At 42.3% G+C, this 21,936-nt stretch overlaps 1 protein-coding gene across 2 annotated transcripts in view; it reads left to right on the top strand.

Moving 5' to 3' along the window:
• robo1 (roundabout, axon guidance receptor, homolog 1 (Drosophila)) overlaps nucleotides 1–21,936 on the top strand; it is a 156,514-nt gene that overhangs the window by 31,241 nt on the left and 103,337 nt on the right. Inside the window, exons 1-2 of one of the 2 annotated variants that reach the window (XM_034113095.1) lie at nucleotides 2,201–3,150; nucleotides 18,740–19,066. In XM_034113095.1, the coding sequence (XP_033968986.1) occupies nucleotides 3,093–3,150; nucleotides 18,740–19,066 (385 nt within the window). In that variant the 5' untranslated portion in view covers nucleotides 2,201–3,092. Of the gene's footprint in view, nucleotides 1–2,200; nucleotides 3,151–18,739; nucleotides 19,067–21,936 lie in introns of those variants that run through there. The other variant, XM_034113094.1, reaches the window with a different exon arrangement.

Genomic DNA, 21,936 nt, shown 5'->3' with positions numbered 1-21,936 from the left:
GCTCAAAAAACGCTCACTTCCTCTTGTAGAAATCAGCCCTCTGAGACAGCCTTCTATTCTGGTGGGTCTAAGTGAGGACTTTTTCTGATAATTGCTTCTATGTTACAGTTCCCTGCTGCTGGCTAGAGGAAAATGTATTCTTCAATTAGTGGTTTTCAGCTGAACAGCCTCTTTACAGGTCCAGGGCTTTAAAAGCTTTCAGGAAATCAGGGCACATGAGGACCAAGTGGAGATGGAGCATGTAAAACTGTTATGCACACATGTATAAATAAGAAATAAAATAATTTCATAGTTGAAAGACATACATTTGTCTGAAGATGTCATTTGGGTAGCATTTATTGTCATGCACACTTTAGCGTTAAAACTCAAACTGGTACATAGGGACATGTCGGGTCACAGAAAGAGATCCATGGGGTTAAACAGCAGGCTGCTGACTATACTGTGACTGTTGATAGGTACATCATGTTTTTGATGGATCAGATGATCATTTGTGTTCATGTGTTCATATGAGAATAACACTGGAACAATGATTGTATTAAAAGTACTTTGTGTTTTTATGTATATATTTTATTTTAAAAAGCATTGGTATTTCATCAACAGGTGATATACATAAACAATCTAGTATCAAATATATAGTCTTTCATTCTTATGTTTTGATAATCTGTTTTCTTTTCACTTTTAATTTAATTAAAAATAGGACACAACATAACTTGTAGAGTACCATTTACTTCCAGAGAGGGCGTGGTAAGGGGAAAACAATAACATCGATGAATTGCTTGTAGCAGTTTGATGTCACAGAGGTACATCTTACAGGGATTTATTAAGAAAAAACATTAAGGATAAAAACGTATAAAAAATAAATTTTCTGTTTTGTATGCTGCACTGTTGGACACACCTGGTACTTAATTTGCATTGCCAACAACTAAACTGTAGCTATTGTTCATATGACAAAAATAAACTTACATTTCAAATATTGAAACTTGAATATAGATAAAAAGGCCCACCTTTAAGTTTAAAGAGAAATTCCTCTTGTTGTCACTTCTATTGCATTTATGTTTTTGCTGAATTGCTTGAAGGAGAGTTTTTGTGGGGCTGTTGAAAAATATATGCTTATGAGGGCTATTTATACTCTGTTCAATTCTGGGACAGGATCGTCTCTTAAGTGAGTGTGTTTTTTGAAAATAGTTAATAAAAGTTACACAATTTGAAAAGCTCTGGTTCCGATGACTAATATGTCACCATGCTCACTTGACATATATCATTTGTTTTGTCCATGGTGAAAACAGGTCTTCACAGAATATTCCCTGTATCCTTCACTGGAGGGCGCTGTTTGGTAACTAATTTCAGTGGAGCAGACAGAGAAGCTCTGGGCTGAGGAAATGTGAAGTATTCCAGCTGTTCTTTTTCAGCCATTCATGTTTCCCCTACGTTTAAGAAGAATGCAATATGACCTAAACAATTACAAATGATGACAGGGGCAGATAATTATTAAAAGTGATCACACCATTGCAGAAAAAAATCGACACACTGTTGTCTGAACAAAAAAAAAAGGGGGAAGAGTAAGACATTTGTATATGGGTGAATCCCAAATTAGTGTCACACGGGGGAAGATAATTACATTAGCATCATGGATCACCAGATTAATAGTCCAAAATTGCCATTTTAAGAAACCATGTGTAGTTGCTGTGCAAAAATGCGCATTAACTCTGAGTTTTTGAATGTGCATTATAATATTTCCTTACAGTATATCGGAAATGGACTGCTGTTTGGAAACCTTATACATTAAGTTATGGCTGCACGTAGACTTGGAGGCATACGTTTGTAAAACAAAAAGTGTTTTAAAGAAAATTATACACCTATAGAATACAGTTTATATGGAGTCTGGACACTCTGATGACTTTAATACATTTCAGAAGGATAAAAATAACATTTTATAACTTAATATAGTTTGTAACATTGACATATAAATGCGCTATGAAACCACAGGAGACAAAACAAAACCCTAAAGTAGGCTATGTCAGAACCATAACTATTAAGTTCCCAAAACACACTGTTACTGTAAGTCCCTTCAGGAATATCATTGGAATAGTTACATTTGTTTTTAGTCGTGAACCACAGAAGAAGAACAAAATATCCGATAGTAATAAGGTTTATCTTATTGTTGGACAATTAAAGAACATACAGTAGCCTTCCAGTGCGCGCTGTGTAGCTGCGCTGCTCATTGGGATCCAGGAGGGAAGAGGTTAAATTTCCTTCTCAGGGAAACATTGTCGGGTCTATGGAGGGGGTAGAGAGGCGCATACCAATTGGCGAGGCATTCCGCTTTCCTTGAATGAAATGCTGTGAATATGAATCCGTATTTCCCCCCTCTCGCCTGAGGTTCGGGGTCTGCGACGCGCACGAGGATCAACCGGAGTTGCAGAAGAGGAGAACCGGGGAAAAAGTGATGGAAAAGTTGCCCTGATCTGTGTCGGGGTCTGGTGGATGAGGGAGCGCAGCTCTAACTCGCAAAGTTTCCGATCTCAAGTGACAGATTCAAAACTGGACTGATATAATGTGACTGCAAGGAGAGAGCCTTTCAGCGTGGACTACTGCGACCGCTCGCGTTATTTTACTCACTTTTTATTGAACTTTCAGTAACAGTGGATTTATAATTTTGTCCTTCTTTTGCACAAAGGAACTAAATGATTGGAGTGAAATCGCCTGACTGCTGCGAGCGCACTGCATTAACGGGATGAATTCAAAGAAAGGATAAAGCTCTTCTAGCATAGTTTTTACACATGCTATCATTAAGTTCAGTTTAACTACTGAAACCGAGCATGTGTTGAAATCTGTTTATTCTTTTTCCGCCTTTTCAAGCCTTCTTCTCATCCACAACAAGAAGCAAAAGCAAGCTGCTGATAAGCTGCTCCTGGACGGTTGTGGTATTTGACTTTTTGTTACTCACACATTTGATTTGGGAGTTACTTTTTTTTAAACTCTGGATTCACAAACCTTGCTTTGCAGTTTGACATGAAGGAGCGTATGCTTAAATTGCTTTTTGAATAATTTGGATTACACAAGAAGATTTCTCACAAGAGAGGCGTTGAATTATGTCTCCAACTTCCATTGGATTTGTATTTCTGTTAGGAATTCTCCATGTGTGCTCAGGTAAGTTAGTGATCATCAACTATAAACACTCTCGTTACTCCAGCCTCTTATTCTGATTTTACAACAGATGAATTTTGATACAGAAAGTCAGGTAAAATAAAAAATCCAGTTATCTCTTAAACTATTTGTGAAAATACATGCCTTATATAATCACTAAATTGGATTCAAGTGCATACACAACACAACAGTTAATTTTGAAAATGTTCTAAAAATGTGGAAAATCTCTATACGTTTTTTAGTGTTGGAATATGTTGATTCAGGGCAAAGGTTAACAATGAGTTTCCCAACCATGAGAAAATGCTTTTGAACATTGGACTTTTGTCAAACGGTGAGTGTGTTGAGGCCTTAGTCTGATGTTTATAAATGGCTCATCTCTTGTGTTTATTCAGTTGTGCTTTGCAATAAGGAAGGCATAATTCTGATACACACTAATTACATTTTGAGAAGAAAAAACTGTTAAGGTAAAGGGGTTGTCCAACTTTTAAGAGCTGAGCACACATAAAGTGCTGGAGCCATGTGGGATCAGTGCAGAGAGCAGCTATCATCGGTCACACAGACAGCATGAGCCCCTGTGGAGACCATGTTTCCATGTATATCACCATTCTGCCCATGCATGACCGTTATTGCTGAGTGCAGCATTTGGTAAATGTGTTTAAAGGGAAAATGCAGCATCTCAAAAGAAAAGGCACTTATTTTTCCATGTGTCTTTTTTCACTTACTGTTGACTTGTTTTAATTTAGATTTATTCCATTTATACATCTTATATGAATATACTACAGCTTGCTTTCAGTTGTCTTTGTCGTCTGGTGCCGCTTGTAATGTTCCTTATTATCTTTCACATTATTCCTCCTCACCCATCACATGGGAGTCTTTATAGAGCTCCTAACTATGATAGCTGGGGTTTTCCAGGTCAGTTGCTTCTGAGTTATGTGGAAGCAAATGCCTTCCACCCCATTATAAGACATTAGGGAAAGTGCACACTGAATGGCAGAAAGTGGGGCATTTTGCACAAAGAAAAGCTTCTACTAAATCTGTGAATCTTTGGAAAGAACAGAAAAGCTTTACCAAGTGTAATAGCAGCAATGTCAAGGCCTTTAACTATTGTTCATAGTAGCTCGAACACATCTTTATAATTACCTAAACAAAAGCCTAATCACATTAGCTCAAGTTCAAAACTGAAAAGCCAAAGGGTTTATCTGTCCAAATTCTTAGTTTGTTTCCAAATGTCTTTCTGCACTGATATAAATGTTAAGGATCTCAAACTGTGAGGTCTTAGTTCGCCTTGTTCGTCCAGTTTGCAATCACATTCAGCATCTGTTTTCAAATGTGATTCATGCTTCCTGATTTGTTTCCTGAATTGGGTCTTTGTTTTCTCTGAGAGTCAGTGATGTACTGAAGGAACGCCTGTGACACCCCAGTCACTTGAGGAAACACTGTAGCACCTAAACAGGAAGTAGGGTTAGAGGTGAGCGTTTCGAGCTAGGTGGTTGCTCCACGGATCCTGGGCCTGGGCCTGGGCTGAGCCGCTAATGGTCCTGTCCTGAGAGAAAGAGCGTCAGACACCAGGGTTTCCAATTACGTCTAGCTGTGAGGATGTCTGGGAAGGTTTTCTGGGGAGAGGCGTGAGAATAGGCCCCGCTAATAGAGATGGACTGGACAGCAGATACTCAAAGGATTGGTCGTGGATTAGACACTAGTGTCAGGGAAATTGGATTACACACCACTTGCCTGGAAAATATTTCATATTTGCTGCTAATTGGAGGGTTAACTACTTCATTCCAGTGTAGGGAAGGTATCAAATCTCTTAAGCAAACTCATAATGGTATTTAATCGAATCTATGTGGAAATTATCAGGATTATGTTCACATTGCTGCTCTGATTGCAAAACGTTATACTACTTGTATGTGTAAAAAAGAGGGAGAGAGATGAGTTGACCTTTGGCCTTGTCAAACTTGTGTTGACTTGCTTATTGCCGCCTTGCTCTGTCTGAAGGCTGTAAATTGATACCTCCATCTATCATGTCTGGCCCTGTTATCAGGTGATCTGTCCTCCCGCTATACACTAAATGGTTGTTATCTCTTTCCCAAGTGCTCGTCAGACCTAAAACTCACCTCCGAGGTACCATTCAGATGAGGGCAAGAGGCTATCACACTCCAAATTACACTGCAGGGTTTTAAGCAGAGGATGGCTGTTAACAATTTATATTTGATCATTTCAAGGTAAAAGAAAGTGTAGATCAATGCTGCTATAAACTCTTTAGGTGATCATATGCAATCATAGCGTTGTGTATGTCTATCCCAGTGCCGATACAAATAAAGGCTGTGGGAGCTGTGCCTTGGTAATCAGCCCCAGACCCGGCAGCACAGTTGAGGTTTGACAAATTGACTTGTAAGTGCTGATAAATTGCGGAGCCCTTCCACCTCTTACATCATGGCGATATGACAGGACACAGCAGGTTTCAGGGCCAATTAATGACCAGAGACCACAGGTGAGAGCCATCTCTGTCTCTTGTCTTCTTTACAATTACCTTTCATGGCCTGAAAACACAGTCATTACAGCCAGCCTTCAAGATCTCTTGCAGTTCCCCATTATTTTATCTGTTTTGTGAAATAAGGTTCTGTTATTCCAAATAGCCCCAAGCTCATGTGGTTTTCAAGAGACTACCCCTCTGAACCCATGTTGTGGGAGGGCAGTAGGTGCCTTGCTTACCCCCATTTCAAAATATCACACCTGTGTGAGGTGACAGTGCTCATGGCTATATCTCTATAACTTCCACTAATGCACATTAATCTGATCCTAATCCAAATCAAGCTGGGTTTTACACCCTAAGATCCAGGATTATGCAGACTTTGGCTTAGTGAAACCACATGGAGGAATGTGGGAGGGCAGCCCGTGTCCTCTTCCTGTTCATGAGAACTGTGACTAAGTCATTAATGACTGATGAGATAAACATTTTAAAGCAGTTTGTTTTAGGGCAGATAATTAGGCAGTGACTCTTAATGATCTGCTTTCCCCCAAATGCTCTTCCCCTAATGACCTATGAGCGCTGCTTAATTGGATTAATTACCAAATCCATCTGACGTCAATAGCTTGTAATTTGCCGTGGCTGCATCTTGACTGATAGGCATGCCTGCATCGAGAATCAGAAGATTTGGATACTTTTCAAAACCTCCCAATGCCCTTTGTTGGTGCTGATTTGTGATCCTCTTCTCTTTGTCTTGTCATGCTGCATTCTAAACATAAATAACTGAGTAGAGTTATGCTCATTGCTTGCTCATAATGTTACTACAACTTATTTAGCAGGTCTCACTTTGTCTGTCAAATTGTCTCTCACTTTAAGCTCTACATATAGCCAGACAGCATTAAGCTGTCCACACTAAGAACACTCTGGAACTTCGTTTAAGCGTTTCTGTCTGGAGCAGGCTGATACTAGAAAGCAGCAGGCGTGTCCTGGATATCAGACTCAATGGCCAGTAGGTATAGTAAATGCATCTTGCTCTGACAGTTGACATGGAGGACAAACATTCCCTGTTGCCAGTCAGTCCGGAGGTGATAAATGACATGTCCTTATAAGATGAAAGGTGTAGTCTGGTTTCTGTCTCGGTTCACAAAAGCACGCTTTGAATTCCCACAGCTTTGCTTCCTGTTATGAAAAATGCTAAATATGATAGTTGCAGACACAGCAGCATTGAAGCAAATGACATAATGTTCATAGTCATTAAATTCGACATCACATATGCATGTTTACTTAATCTAGCTTTACCGTGGATTAGTTTCCCCAATGACGCCACTAATATAGATGTGAGTGAGAAGCAAAGAAGGACAGGAGGGGAGTGTGTTTGTGTGTGTGTGGGGTGACGAAAGGGGGCTTAAGGAATCTCTTCATCCTCTTACCCATCCCCCGCATTTTTTTGTTTTGGCCCACTTTTTTTTCAAGACTTGCCTTTTTTCTGTGGCTGGTCAGTGCAGAGCCTTTCTTAAATAAAGCAGAAAGCCTGTGGGGATGGGGAGGCTGCATTGTGTTGCCTTAACAGGGCGATTGTAAGGCATGGAGGAGGGGAAGAGAATGGTTCACGAGGGACTGATGGTGTGTGAGGAGCGTAGGGAAGGGGGGGGGGGGTGCGCCTACACAAAGGCAACCCCAGGGTGTGGAAGGGGGGTGGAGGGGGGGGGGGGGGGAGAACGGAGGACGAAGGGGAGGACGGAGCAGTCAAACATACCATGATACACCAGCTCTGGGAATACTCTTAATCTGGCTCTCTGTGCTCACATTGCATATTCTCCGTGGTCCCTCATGGCAGCAAATGTGCTGATTAGGGTGGATGTGGTGGGAAACTGTGAGGCAAGGACACTGGTGTTGTCTTTTCTTTTAAAGGTGGACATCTGGGGAGCGGTGAGGTTGATGTGCAAAAGTGCTGAGTAAATCCCTGAGTGATCCCGGTACAAAGCTTCAGTGTGGCAATGAGGGTTTGGTTTGGTGTAGCTTGGCAAACCTCATGTATCTACATTTTGCACGCTTAGGAACTCCCAGAAGGCTTGTCCTGGGGCTGGCGTTTGCTGTGGTGGAGAAGCTATGCTACAGTGGGGTGCTGTGCCGTGTGCATTTTAAAAAGGGTCCGACCTCCCTCCCTTTCATTTCCCTCCACTGGGGAGACAGAGATGGCATTGAGGACAGCCTCTCCCCAGTATCCTTCTTTTCTTTCTCCCTCCCTGTGCTCAGGCCTCCTCCCTGCCTCTGTGACCATTCTATTACCCTCGCATTGCAAGGCCTGGATACACTTTTGAAATGCTAAACCTCTCTTTGGTTATAACTGACAGGGGGAAATACCATTAAAGAGGCTGAGAGGAATAGATTAAATTAGCAGTTAAAAGAGAGAGTGCTAATTAGTTGATTCATGTATTTGGTTCCTCCCCCTCTTAGCTCTGTCGTATTTAAGATTCCCTCTGGTGACAAGGCTCCCCTTCCCCAAATATTATGTCCTGTTTCTTATTTCTTATAATCCACATGGAGCAAGTGATGCTTCAGGAGATTCATGTTTAAAAGCCACTGTTGTCATCTGGAGCTGCATCAGCAACTTGATGTTCCTGGGGGCTAATTCTGTCACACAAAGACAGTCAAAGTAGGAGGGCTGCGCTCTATTTAAGAGGAAGTGCTTGAAAATATAATTAATGAGAAGGTGACCTTGAATTTCACTATTGTAGGATTGCTTTTGGAGCCGCTCCCATCATTCAGCTGTAACCATGGTGAAGAGGATTCAAATAACTGGGTGAATTTCCGACATGTAAATACAGAGTCGCTCTGAGCTGAGAGATTAACTGTAATCTGTTATCAGGTTTACCACTTTCTGCAAATGTGTGACATTTCCCTTAACTCTGATGTCACTATTGACATGAACTCAAACACACATATTCCTTTTCATTGTATTTCCTTGGTTGTAGATATTATGTGTGTTGCCACTCACTGTTTGTAAAAAGTAACACCACTATTGAACTATTGAATAGTAACAATACTTTTGACATATGCTGAAAGCCTGTGAATAAAGAAAAGAAGCTTTTCAAACCTTACTTTTCAATTTCGAGCAGAGCTGTCTATCAGTCCTACCTGTCACTGTCCTTTTCCACTGTACAATCCTTCCTCTTATGCAGTCACTTTCTCTCCCTCCCACGTCCGCTCTCCTAGCCTATACAGTGAAAGCTCTAATTGAATAACAAGTGTAGTCACTGGGTGAGAGACAGGTTCTTCAGGGTTTAAGAACAAGGTTGCTTTTGAATTTGCTGCTTGTCTGTCACCAAGTGTTAATCGGAAGCTCAAAAGTGAAACTATTAAAAGTGCTCTTTAGAATTAGAGCCCCACCTCCATTTCCCTACATGCACTAGGCTCCAGTAATCTCACCTCTCTTTGACTAAGACATTGTTGCAATATGTCTGAAGGCAGTCTGTGATAAATGCTGTCCTACTTGACTGTTGTGATTCTTTCTGACGTTTAGCTTTGACAGCCGGTGTTTATCCCATCGCATTATGTCCTTTAATCAGAGCACACTATTCACTTCTGTCTCAACCTTTGCTCTGTGCTTTAATGGTAATCATGGCCATTCTTTCAACAACTTGAAGTGTAGTTGGCCTCATTTTTCTGGGAAGCCAAAGAAACATTATATAAAGCGTATTCTTTAATCATTCACTTTGATTGAGCTGATTTAATGCCTCCTTTTTTGCATCATAAAATGTATTCTGACATCCTTGGAATACAAGGGCTTAAATGTGCACTCCTGTCCTGTCTCTTTTTGGTATGATAGATATAATATATGCTTATTGATGGACCACAAAGCATACATATTTAAAACCATATAGTATTCTATCTATTTTTGTTATTTGCTGCCTCACTTGTGATCACTTTTTAAAGGAGAAGACAGCAATCCGGTGTCAGTGGAAAATAAATACCCTCACAGTGGTTATTTCCACCTACAAAACAGTTTGAATGGCTGTTGGTGATAGCGATATTTCCTTTCTTGCATTTGTCATCACAGCTGTCTGATTTCCCCTCCCCCATCGTGTCCAACACTGGAGGAAAACAGGCTTTCTTAGAAATGTTATTCAGACGTCGACAGACAGTTTCTCCGGTTGTCAAAGGTAGAAAACTGACAGACACGAATGAGGGACTTGGATACTTTTATGACCAAGTAATTTTAAAATGATTTAATGAAAAGAAAACATTATTTGATAAAAAAATTGGGTACCTGGAAAGTGGGTATGTGTTTTGAAGCGAGGAAAGGGTAAGTGGCTGCTGGAAAGCCTACAGGCCAGTGAGCAGTTGTCTGCAGAAGGAAGTTTTATTTTAATGCCAGACTGGGCACAGCTTCCCCTCTGGATGTCTTGAAAAAGGCTTCTTGGCAGACTTTGCCCCTTCATTAATTTTGACCAAATATTTACTGTGCATCACATGGCATGCCTTACATCCCACTCTCATTTTTCCAGGCCAGGTTTTCAAAACAGTTTGGGGGGATTTCTGTTCCATTTGGCTGGAACTGGGCCATGCCCCACTCAGCAGGCCCATGCTGGTGTCTCTGGGATCCTGCCACATGAGGAACTGGCTCCACTGAGTCTTAACCTACGCTATGCCTCTGGGAGCCACATTTCCCTTTAATAATACCTTGTATCCACAGCTACAGTGGTATGAACCAGGCACATACATGCATGCACATACACAAGCTTTCACACATTGACAGTCCAATGTTATATGTTCCGTGCTTACCCTTTTAACCTAAAGGGCACCAGAAGGAAATGTGCCAAGTTTTCTGAACTCAGGCATCACTGTTGTACCCTTGCCTGAATGCTATAACTAAAATTCCTTTTCAACACCCAGCTGTCCGAGATTTGCTTCAGAATGTGGTTGGCCAAACTTTTAGAATAGCCAACATAAGGTCATCGGCTCTGCTCTCAGGGACTGTAACATAACACTGACTCAATAGCAGACTGGTATCAGCCGCTACCATCAACTAAATAACATTTAAAAAGCATTAGGTGCTTTTTGGCCATGCCTGCCCTGATTCACTTTGGCATCCCATCAGAGCTGTTATTTGTCTTGGCACCGAGCCTAAATGCCATACTCCCTGTGGCTGGCCTGTGCCAGCTGAGTGTGCTGGTCCTTCTTCCTCTACACTGTCCACCAGCCCGTCCCCTACCCCTGTCCTGTCACGGCCGGGCACAGGAGCCGTAATACTGCAGTGAGTCCAGAGTGACAGAGTGGAGCAGACCACAGCTCCGTATTGCTATGGATCCGAAACTGAGCAGACAGCAGGATTTCAATTGAATTAAGAACGCTGGTTTGTTTAACCCTGCAGTGATGTGCACATTTCTCTGCAGCATTGCATTATATAAAGTCTGAAATAGAGCCCTACCCATCCACTTGTGTTCAAATGATGCTAACCATCCACAATTTGTATCATGTATTCGTTTTTTAAGACTAAACAAATTGTTTTGCTGATATATAATGTATTAATCTCTTGATGATTTCAAATTGAGCAGCTGATGGAACATCAAGTTGGCAGAGACACTCCTGCTGTCCCCTGTTGGGAAATAAATGTACCAGTATATTCAATTACCCCTGCCTCTCGTATCCTGCTGTTGCAGCCTGCTTTGATGTATCACTGAGAACGCATTGGTCAAACCTCATTAAAAACTGGCAATGTTTGAAAACAAAAACAAGAAGTAATTGCGCACTCGTGCTTCTTCTCTGTAATCCCCCCCCATGCTCCAAATCTTGACAGTGGCGCATTAAAAAAATCTTCCTAGCAGAGCCTGGTACAAATTAATGGCAGCGCTTTTCCGTGATCTCTGCTCTGCTGAGGAAATGACATCCTTGACATCGGTGTTGGAGTGCCTTCGTGAGAAGTGAAGGCCCTGTTTTTTGTATTGGTCATTGCTATAAATGAATGCATGGTCAACTTGAGGATAATGCTCAAAGTCGCCACAAGATTGAAAACAGATTGATCGATACTATATGGACAGACTCTTTGCTTGCATGAACACCAGCGCCAATTTGACAGGCAGCCTCCTAACAAGCATCCCAGTATGTTCCATTACAGTTGTCCTGCTTGTGTCGGAGAATGGATATAATAAAGCATAGCAACGGTGTTCATCCTGCAGGAATAAATACTAACGCTTGACCTTCCGGAGATTTTGACAGCTGCAACTCATCCACAATTGTGTCCCCTGGGTCTCTGTTTAAATGTCTTTATTGTACAGTATTGTCGTTTTACAGTTGATCCCTATAGTTATGTTGCTGGAAATGTATGTGAAATCTGTATGAATACATACATTGTAAGGGGAAACCTGGTATGTATTAACCACCCTTCTATATTGAGTCTCCATTCATAACTTTTATGTATGCGCTTACATAAAAAGAGATGAGTTTCTGAAGACAGAAGAAACAAAGATGTCCTTGTTGTCTCTGGTTGACTTAGGAGGTGTTTCATGAGCATCAGCAATCCTTTATGGTGCTTGTGATCATGTCTGGTGTCTTTCAAATGTGTCAAGTCTGTTTGGGAAAAGCCTGGAGCAGAAGTGGAAATACTGCTCCTATTGTCACTGCTCCAAATAGGGGCCCCGGAGCAGGATGGACCCCAGGCTCCCAAAGGAGCACTCGGCTGGGGTTGACTCACTCCCGGCCTGGCCTGCCAGCGGAGCATTAGGGATGTGTTTCCCAGATGATATAGCTTGTTTTGGGGGCTAGTGCTGTAGGCATACAGGGTGCTTTTGTTAGATCCCAGCCTGATGAGCAATAGTTATACCACAGCCCGAAAGATTATGATGGTGGCCCTAAGCAAAGAAGGGAGTGATGATTGTTGATGGTATCAGCACATTTGTTACCTTTATCGTCAAGCATACTTTGCAATCAAAGGCAACAACAGGGACAATAATCTGCCGCTGAGAGATGTTAATATTTTATAAATCCCCATTTACAGAATTATTGAAAAACTTGAGCATTGGTCTACTTATAACCAATGGAACTTTACCTTTTTATCTCACATTCCTACTGTTTGAAAAAAAAACACTCAATCCATCCCATTGTTGGGTGCCTTGCAAAGTAAGCACAGTCTGTTGTATTTCTCTGATAACTTTCTCAACCTTGTTCAAGGTCTTGGCCCTAACAATAGATCTTTATTTCATGTTTGCATTACAGTGTGCAGCAATCACTCACATATCAATAGAAGCACTGTAGTCATTTTTAAGTATGGACTTCCTAAAACAGCAAATACAGATAAGCAGTCCTGGGTGTGGTGTTGTGTGTGTGTGAACTCAAGTAGTGATACTATTTTGCCTTGATTCAAACAAATAAAAAGATTGGACAGTGCAACTATTTTGTCGAATGTGATATCTATTCTCAAGTGCTGCCGTAGCATCAGCGAGGTAACCATACCCTGGTCTGTTTGGTAAATGGAGACAAAGAGATGAGGAAAGAAAGAGGCCATAAAGATATCCATCATCCCCCCGGATCACCCCCCCTCCGGGTCTCCATACACACTCGCACACAGGGCTCTAATCCTGCCTCTTAGGAGTGTAAGTGATAGCCTTGTGTAACATTAAAAACAGGTCTGATCTGATGCAACTGGCAAAGTCATTCATGCGGAGAATTCCAGGGTGGGATCCTGATGTTGAAACGGTATAAAGATTTGGTTTCTCTTTCCTGTCATCTGAGCAGCAGGAGTACGGTACCTTGCCTTTTTTCTATGCTTCCGTCTCTCCCTCCGTTTCTCCCTCTTATCTCTGCCCTCTCTCTCCGTTATCTTCTCTAATTCAATAGAGAAGGGTGCCTTTTCTTTTCCTTTCAACCGTTTATTGGCAGGCCCTGTCCCAAACAGGCGTGGCTCCAGTGTCCGCCTGGCTAGCCCAAGAGACACGCCCTCTGCTCTTATCTCTGCCATAAATCCCTCTTAAATCCCCTAATCACAGATTAATGGGACTGTAGATAGGGAGTGCCTTACTGTGCTTGGCCTTTCTTATCACAAACCCATATTCCATATCTTTGCCATTGCTCAGCTGGACATCTGATAAGGGGTGTGATGATATGGCTCGTGCTCCTGCAACACCTCACAATCTGTCTGTATGAGATTCTGCGACCTTGAGCATCTTTATGGGGGGGAATTAAACTTTACCACAATATTGCTTATTTAATTACATGCAATCCTAGGTTGGGATCCTTTGATCTAGCGAGAAAAAACTGAATGACCCAGCATTGGGAAGTTTGGTTAATCATTCAAGGAAGTAGACATTATCCTGTCTCCCAACCCCAGGGGACCTCAGTGACAGCCGAGTAAGATAGCCTTACTGTCCTTCCCCCGTGTGAGTTTTCTGAGGTAAAGGGCAATTACCTGGCTCTTTTCCTCCTCCTTACACTCTGCCAAGAAAAAGCTGCGAGAAACCGAAGCACATTTGCTTTTTAAGTGAGGGAAATCACTGGACCTGAACTTATTACTTGAGCTAGGTGATTGTTTTCGTGTGTTTTCTTTTCTTGCCTGCCTCTCTGCTTCCCTCAGTCTTTACGCTGGGAGTGATTAGTACGAAAAATGCAGAACACATGATGTCGCCTGTGGCGTTACATGAGCTTTTAATTGCAAAGGGCATATGTGCTGTTTTTAAGGAAAGACCCTGGCTCTGACAGAGATGACCCTGTCTAGTTGTTTCCTGTCCTGAGGCTGCTCAGAGTCTAGGATGCAGTTGCAGGGTCATCATCTTTGCTTTCAGTCAGAGTAGTTGGATCGATTGCTGCCTCCCAGACACGTAAGCTTCGTAGTACCAAAGGCAATCATTTATTGCATTTTCTAGTAGTTGACATCTTGGCTATTTAGTCTGACAGTAAATGTTTTTAGTGACATTCTTCCATAAATAACTCTGTGGCATAATGTAATTATGCATATCAAAGGTGCAGTGCTTGTCGTAGCTACAGTGTCAATAGCATGGGAATTAGAAGTGCTAAAGGGCCTGTAGAGCACCCTAAAAACAGGCATAATACATTCAATAAAATTACAGTTTTTTAGCAGTATTGGTCCATTATTCTATCCTCGCAATGAAGACTGACAGTGAGAGAGCTACATATGGATCTGAAATGAAGGATCCATGGTAAAATACCCCAAAAAACATGATTTTTAGTACAATTTCCTTATGTTGAATGAGTTTCTTGCAGCACTCCCAAATCCAATAGATAACCACAAGGAGGTCCAGGGCATAATGAGTGTCCTGCTCAGTGGATCACATTATGAGCTATATGCATGATCAGTGTCAGTCTATCTTTTAGGAATATTTTTTTCATTGTCAGATTGAGGAAGCAGGCTTATCTCTTGGAATACAGATTCACGGGACATTAACTCATGTTTCAGGGTGAAAATCAAGTTTAGCCCCAAGACACAGATTAATCCATATAAAGCTGGTAGCCATAATGTTAATATACAATGTATGCCTCGTGATCGAATGGACAGCCGAGTAACCTTGGCTTCTTGAGCACCACCGCAAATCCCAAGATCATGCCCTGTATATCAGTGATTGGATTGTGGGGAACGAGCCTGGATTTTAGAGTGGGCAAATACCCGCAAGGTCTTCATGACTCCTAGGATGCATTAAGATACTTTTTGGGAATATGGGTCAGTCTGGGTCTGGACCCTTGTGGTGTTTGTACATAGGGGTGTGAGAGCATTCCATTCACTGTGCACGTTGTTGCTGATGGGCTCGCATGGTTTGTTGTTCATTACTGGAATTGCTTTTCGCATTGAGCGCAGAGAATTGTAGGTTTTTTTAATCACCTCCTCAGAAGCAAAGGCTCCCTCAAGCTTAGTTTAACTTTGTGTGTGTCTCTGTGTGTGAGATGGAGAATAAATGAGAGAGAAGAGAAAAAGAGTGCTCCAGCAAGTGAGAGGGTTAAGGGAGAAGGAGAATCTTGCCTCGGGCACCAATCGATCAGATCCCTGCAATAGAACTCCCAGCTTCCCTTTGGTGAAGCTGTGTATTGCATTAGCTCATCTCACATTCTCTGTCTGGAAGCAAAGAAGGGGGGGGGGGGGGGATAGAAAGCAGGAGAGAGGGTGGTTGAAAGCAGCAGAGGAGAGGGAAGGGCAGCGCTTTGAAATAACGGGAGAGTTATACGACTCAAAGCCAAGCGAGAAAGAGACTCTGAACATCTTGGTTCAGCAGTGAAGTGTGCACTCTACTCCTCTCTTGTTTCTGCCTCAGATTTGGTCTTCAGAGTGTGTTGTAGCAGAAGAGTGAAGTTAACTGCTCTGCCATCTTCTGAAATCATGCACCTGTAGAGGGGGGCGTCTCTGTGCTATGACAGAGTAATCCTTTATTCCGCCTGTGTCTTTTTCCCTGGTTAGGGGTAATGGAGCTGAAGGAACTGGGGTCACTCAAAGTGTCTGTGGGGATCAGCACATCAAAGCACGTGCACACACACACACACACACACACACACACACACACACACACACACACACACACACACACACACACACACACACACACACACACACTTAGTGAATTCAATCAGGAACATGGAAAGCATAATAGCATTGTGTAACTGATACATTCTCGCACCCACTCAAACGCCCTGAAAACATACACGCCCACTCACACACTTTTTAGAGTCCAATGCTGAATTGACAGCATATTTACCTACTTAGCTTCCCTGTAACAGGACACTTTATATTTAATGCTCGGTTTTGCATGTTAATAATGCAGATCTGCTGTAATCATCTACAGTAAACAGGCACAGATCAAACACCGCACTGCCTGCTGCACAGCTCTCCGCACAGTGGGCCACATCTAAATAGTTAATGGTTCCCCCATAAAATCCCAAACTTCAGACCATTTTTTAATTAGAGGGGGGCTATCTAAATCAGGAAGGGAACGGGGAGAGCAGATAGCAGCGGAGCTCATCAAAGTCCTCTTTAATAAAACATATTAGCCTGCCTTTCCTGGTGTTGAATGGCAATGGTAGTGGTGCAGTCACTGTGGTGATAATGGGCCTGTGGAAGTTAGCATAGCGAGTAGTGTTAGATCAGCTCTTTGCTTTATTATGCTGCCCGGACCAAAGGGCTTGGCCTCGTTAACATATGGTTTGTAGGTTCAAGAGCCTCTGACGGGAGTAGATTACAAAATGGAGGTTAATTAGCCTGGTAGTGGTTCAGGCAGCTCCAATAGCCAGGAAGCAGAGACATGTATTTTTTATACACTTTACTCCACGTCACATAGCAGACTTATTCATTCTTGCTCCAGGCTTGATATGACACTCTCTCAGTCTATTTCTCCATCTGTTTCTGTCTTTATGTGTTACTCTCCAAAGACGTCCTTTTCATATCCTCTGAGTTGCTATAGAATGACATTCAGCATTACACTGATTTGTGTGTGAGGCTTACTGTTTGTGTGGCCACTGAAAAATTAATCATCAACTGATTGGCTTTAGTCTATTCGCTCTAAATACAGTAGTTTTGAATGGCTCATTTTGAATACTGTTTTGTAATATTGCATCCATTAAATTGTAATTGTATCTCTAACACCATTTAACCTCAAGTGCAGAATATCAATTCATTAATTTCAACTATAGGCTGGCTGAAAACATTTATTTGTGTGTGATGAAAAAAAAATGGTATCTTTTTATTTTGTGGCTCATTGGATACAATTACAGCCGTTCACAACCATTGCACTTTCTTTATGTTTGTTAAGGATATAAACACAAAAGTGTAAAAAAGTCCACCCTGTCATAGTTTAGGAATAACTTGACAAGACTTGTAATCATGATGTCCTTCATTGGGGTACTGGATTAATTATATGTCATTGACCACATTACACATGCGTAAAGTGATTAATCTTTCCACAGAGCTGTCACTGATTATGCTGACTATACGTAAAATATATGGCGACCACAAGAAGATGCCTCCTCAGCACCACATTTGTATAGGGTAACGGGGGATGGGTGGAGGGCACAGAGATGAGACATTGTGGCAAGTTCACGGGATGCTGGGTAAATTAATTGCTGGCCTGTGCCTCCAATTAGACCAGACTCTTTTTAATTGGTCCTGAAAGGGCTCCAAAGGCCTATGTTGGGAGATATGGCAAGTGGGGGGAAAAAACCTGCTCTCATCCTCTCACACACACATACACATACTATTGTGTGTAGGCACACAACCACCAAGTCCCACCCCTCAGGAATTAACAACAGGAAGCTAATTTGCATGTAAAGCAGGTTTGATAGCCACAGCTGACTGGTCGGAGAGCAACAGTAATGGCCTGAGATTGCACTGAGGTGTTAACCCCCTTGGCATTGCTGTTGGCAGCTCTGTCTTTGTTCAATATGTAATCTCTACTCCTTCTTTGTCCCAAAGTTAGGCACTGCATCCATATCTTATCTTGTATCTTTTAATTTCCTTTTGCTTTAAAGGTGTGTCATATTCTTGTGTACTGCTGCTTTCTATTTATCCCTTTTTGCTCTTTGATCTGAGAAATGAGTCACATAGCTGGAGCATTGCTAGGGTTTGCTAAAGGAGCTGTAAGTGTAATTCAAGGATGACTTCTCTCACAAAATGGTAGTTAATTTGCTCTTTATTTGCATTTGCAGTACCTGTTATTGTACCTGAAATAATACGGTCCACTCCTTTCCAATTATATTTTCTGCATTTGGTTAAGGAGCTAAGAAGCATACTTTTCGATCAATATTGAGTCTATATAGTAAGTTTCTCAACAAGTTAAAAAGTTTAAAATTGTGTCTGCAGAGCTGAACAGAAGAACAGAAAGGCACTATAGGTTTACACAGTCAAACCTTAGAACATAAACCTACATTTGTTTGTACTCTCAATAATTAAATGGAATACTAATCTTGTAGGGTTCAAATATGTATACATATGTGCAAGGTATTCAAATGAGGCTTTCACTGCTAATTACATTAGCCAGAGGAAGGTATAGCTGTCCTTCATAATGTGCTTTTGAGCCCACGATAACATGGTTGCCCTGTGTGCCACATTTTATTATCAAAATAAGGACTTTAAAATCCAATCACGGGTTTAAATGCTGCAAGATGTAAACTTGAACTATTTTCATTTATTTTCAGGATCTCGTCTCCGCCAAGAGGACACCCCACCCCGAATTGTGGAACACCCCTCTGACCTGATTGTCTCCAAAGGGGAGCCCGCCACCCTCAACTGTAAAGCTGAGGGGCGGCCTACCCCGACAGTGGAGTGGTACAAGGATGGAGAGCGGGTGGAAACGGACAGGGACAATCCCCGTTCTCAGCGCATGCTGCTGCCCAGTGGCTCCCTCTTTTTTCTACGCATCGTCCACGGACGACGGAGCAAGCCGGATGAAGGTTCCTATGTCTGTGTTGCCCGCAACTACCTGGGAGAAGCAGCGAGCCACAATGCCTCTCTGGAAGTAGCCAGTAAGTGCAGCATGCCTTCTTGTTTCTTCTTCGCCTCTAGTGTGGGTGTGAATGGAAGAGTTTGGGTTAAGATGCAGCTGAATAGCAGGCTCCAGTTTCCTTCAGTGTTTCCGTGCTCAATGTGTTCATTGAGTTGGATAATCTCTTAGGAGATGGGCAGGATGTGTTTGGCCCAGCGGTCTCTGTAGGCCTGCTGAGCCTTGGGGGAGAAATGGCCTGATCATTCCAGGGTGAGTGCTTCTCTAAAGGTCCCTCTGTAGGTGGTCAAGAGCTACAATGGGAACAAAGCCCTTTTGGTTTGGCCCTGATTCTGCTTTTTGTCAGAGAGATAGATATGAGGTTTTATATCAGAAGGAATGCAATCTTTCATCTGTGTTAAGTCATATTTTAATGAAGAGCTTTCCCAATCATTTCATTGAAGTATCAGAGGTTCCTTTTATTGTCTGCCACACTCACGCTCACGCAACAACGGGCTAGTGTTGATGTAAAGGGGATTTAAGCATCTTTAGGGTCAACAAGCAGGCTTGGAGACATACTGTATTAATGAGTATATTTGGAAGTCAGTGGGTATGCAACGTAGTGAGAGAGAAAAACACTCTTACCATTTAGGCCTAGGCTCCACGGGAACGAAAACGGGTTGAATCCGCATATTTCTCATGCGTATAGCCCTTTAAGCTCGACGACGCCGTAACGGAAACTTAGAAACACACCCTGCAAACGACAACGGGTCCAAAGGTGGATAGATCTGGGAACGGAGCGCTCTGGGGGGTCCAACGGGGCCGTGTGGTCGCCTATACGGTCATCTGTTTCTGATAATGACGACGCAATAGCCCCGCCTCTCCCCGCCTCTGCTGCTCACCCCCGCAAAAGTACACTGCACACTGAATTCAGATTATTTATCTTTATCTCGATATGGACATAAACGCGAGTGAAGTCTAATCTGACAGGACGGAGACACGCAGCTCCTCCCGCTGTGATGCAGCGGGAGCAAAACACACACTTCAAGTCAGATCATCACCCTTAGCTATTTTAATTACCTCTCAAACTACCTAAACTAGTTATAAATATGTTTATTTTTACTGTCGGGTCACTCATTACAGGATCAGCTGCTGCATGAGACAGACACTGACGCTGTCAGAAGAGAGGAAAAAGAGACAGGCTCTGTGTATTTGATGATTATATATCATTATATCGTCGTTATTCATTTGTTTTAAAGCTCAATAAATAACAATGAAGACCTTTGACCGGCACTTTTATAATTTTGTCCGGAAGATTTAAACTTTAACACACGCTGACCGGCGAAAAACTCTGCCCGGTTCCGTCGGCCCCCACCAAGGAGAATAAACAGAAGTGCACCCATGACAACCATTCTTCTTCGCTGCTTTGGTGGAGGAAGTTGCTGCTTTTGTGGAGGAAGTTACAGCGCCACGTACAGGTTCGGCATATGTACTGCAGCTTTTCCAGCGGTTGGATGTAAACGGAGCCGTCTCGTGGAGCTTGACACAATCCGGTGTATATTGCGTGTGGGCGGAAGGTTTTTTGCGGTTGCGTTTGCGTTACTCCGATGCGTTTTGCCGTATGCGTTCCCGTGGAGCCGGGGCCTTAGACTGTCTGTGAGTGTTGACCTGTGTTGACAAATTTGTTCCCATGATTCTTGAAAGGCTGCTTTCGTTGGTGAGGTCAGCTCTTCAGATAGAGTATCTCTGTGCTCTCTTGACTTGCTGAGAGTGAAGGATGAGGAGGAGAGCTCAGATATCAACCACTCTTTTAGCATGCCCAGAGGCTGTCACCAACCCGCTCACTGTAATCTAATCAAGATGGGGGAAGAAAGAAGTATGTGTGTTTGTGTATGTGTGTGTGTTTGTGTGTGTGTGTCTGTTTGTGTGTGTTTAAATGTGTACATGTTTTTGAACATGGAGTATGGGAGGTTGCCTCGCTTGGCAGGGACTCCTTGCTATTTGAGGCTAATGGTCTTGGGAATGAGGTGTTGGTCAGACAGAGTTAGGCTTTCTTTCTCGTATTTAAGCTGTATTAGAGGGAACTCTTGAGGGTACAGATGTGACAAAGCTGCCCTGCTATTAAGGCTGATTTGTGATATTTTAGTAAAATGCATAAGATACCGTTAGAGGCTACTTGATATTGCGCTGGGTGAGTGGTGGTCCAGATGGTGTCTTGTCCTCATATATTCTGCAATATGTAATACCTGCCAAGCTTGTGCACAACAAATTATTCTGCACAATTTAAATGTAATCATCCTAACTTATTTAGAGGCAAATTAATAACATCAAATATGGAAATAAGAAAGCCTCAAGGGAACTCACGTCTCTGGCACACCATAAGTTTCCACAGGTCAGAAAGCTACAAATATTTCCCCAGAAGTAGATGATATATAGTGTTTATTTTAGAGGTGGGTTTTCCAAGTAGAAAAACAAGACACTTGGCAGGACCTACGACGACCAGAGTACAAAGTACCATTGGCTCAATCTCAAGTTTGGGCTGCTTGTTTTGTATAAGGTTCAAAAAGACCCATAATGACAAGCTACTGTGCTCCAGCCCTCTCTATCCTTCTCGCTTAGTTGGTGTCTCTGACTCCCCTCTATGCAGCTCATGCCTAACTACATATAATTATGTTGTCGGAGCAACCGGGATGGAACCTTGCCTAAGAAAAAAGGCAGTATAAAATGAAAAAGCCCAGAAACACTCAGTTGTCTTCACAAGGCTTCATTAAAACTCCAGAGAGAAGAAACTACAAGCAATACATCTGTCTCTTAAGAGTGTATTAGAACGTTTTAGAGCATTGTGAATGTTTTACTGCCATGAAAGATGCTTGTCATACCTTAACTGTTATTCATTGAACAGTGTAGAGGGGC

The sequence above is a fragment of the Trematomus bernacchii genome, unplaced genomic scaffold (assembly GCF_902827165.1).
Source record: "Trematomus bernacchii unplaced genomic scaffold, fTreBer1.1, whole genome shotgun sequence".
NCBI classification, from domain to species: domain Eukaryota; kingdom Metazoa; phylum Chordata; class Actinopteri; order Perciformes; family Nototheniidae; genus Trematomus; species Trematomus bernacchii.
Note: the sequence above shows the minus strand (reverse complement) of the source record. Positions and strands in the feature narration are given on the sequence as shown.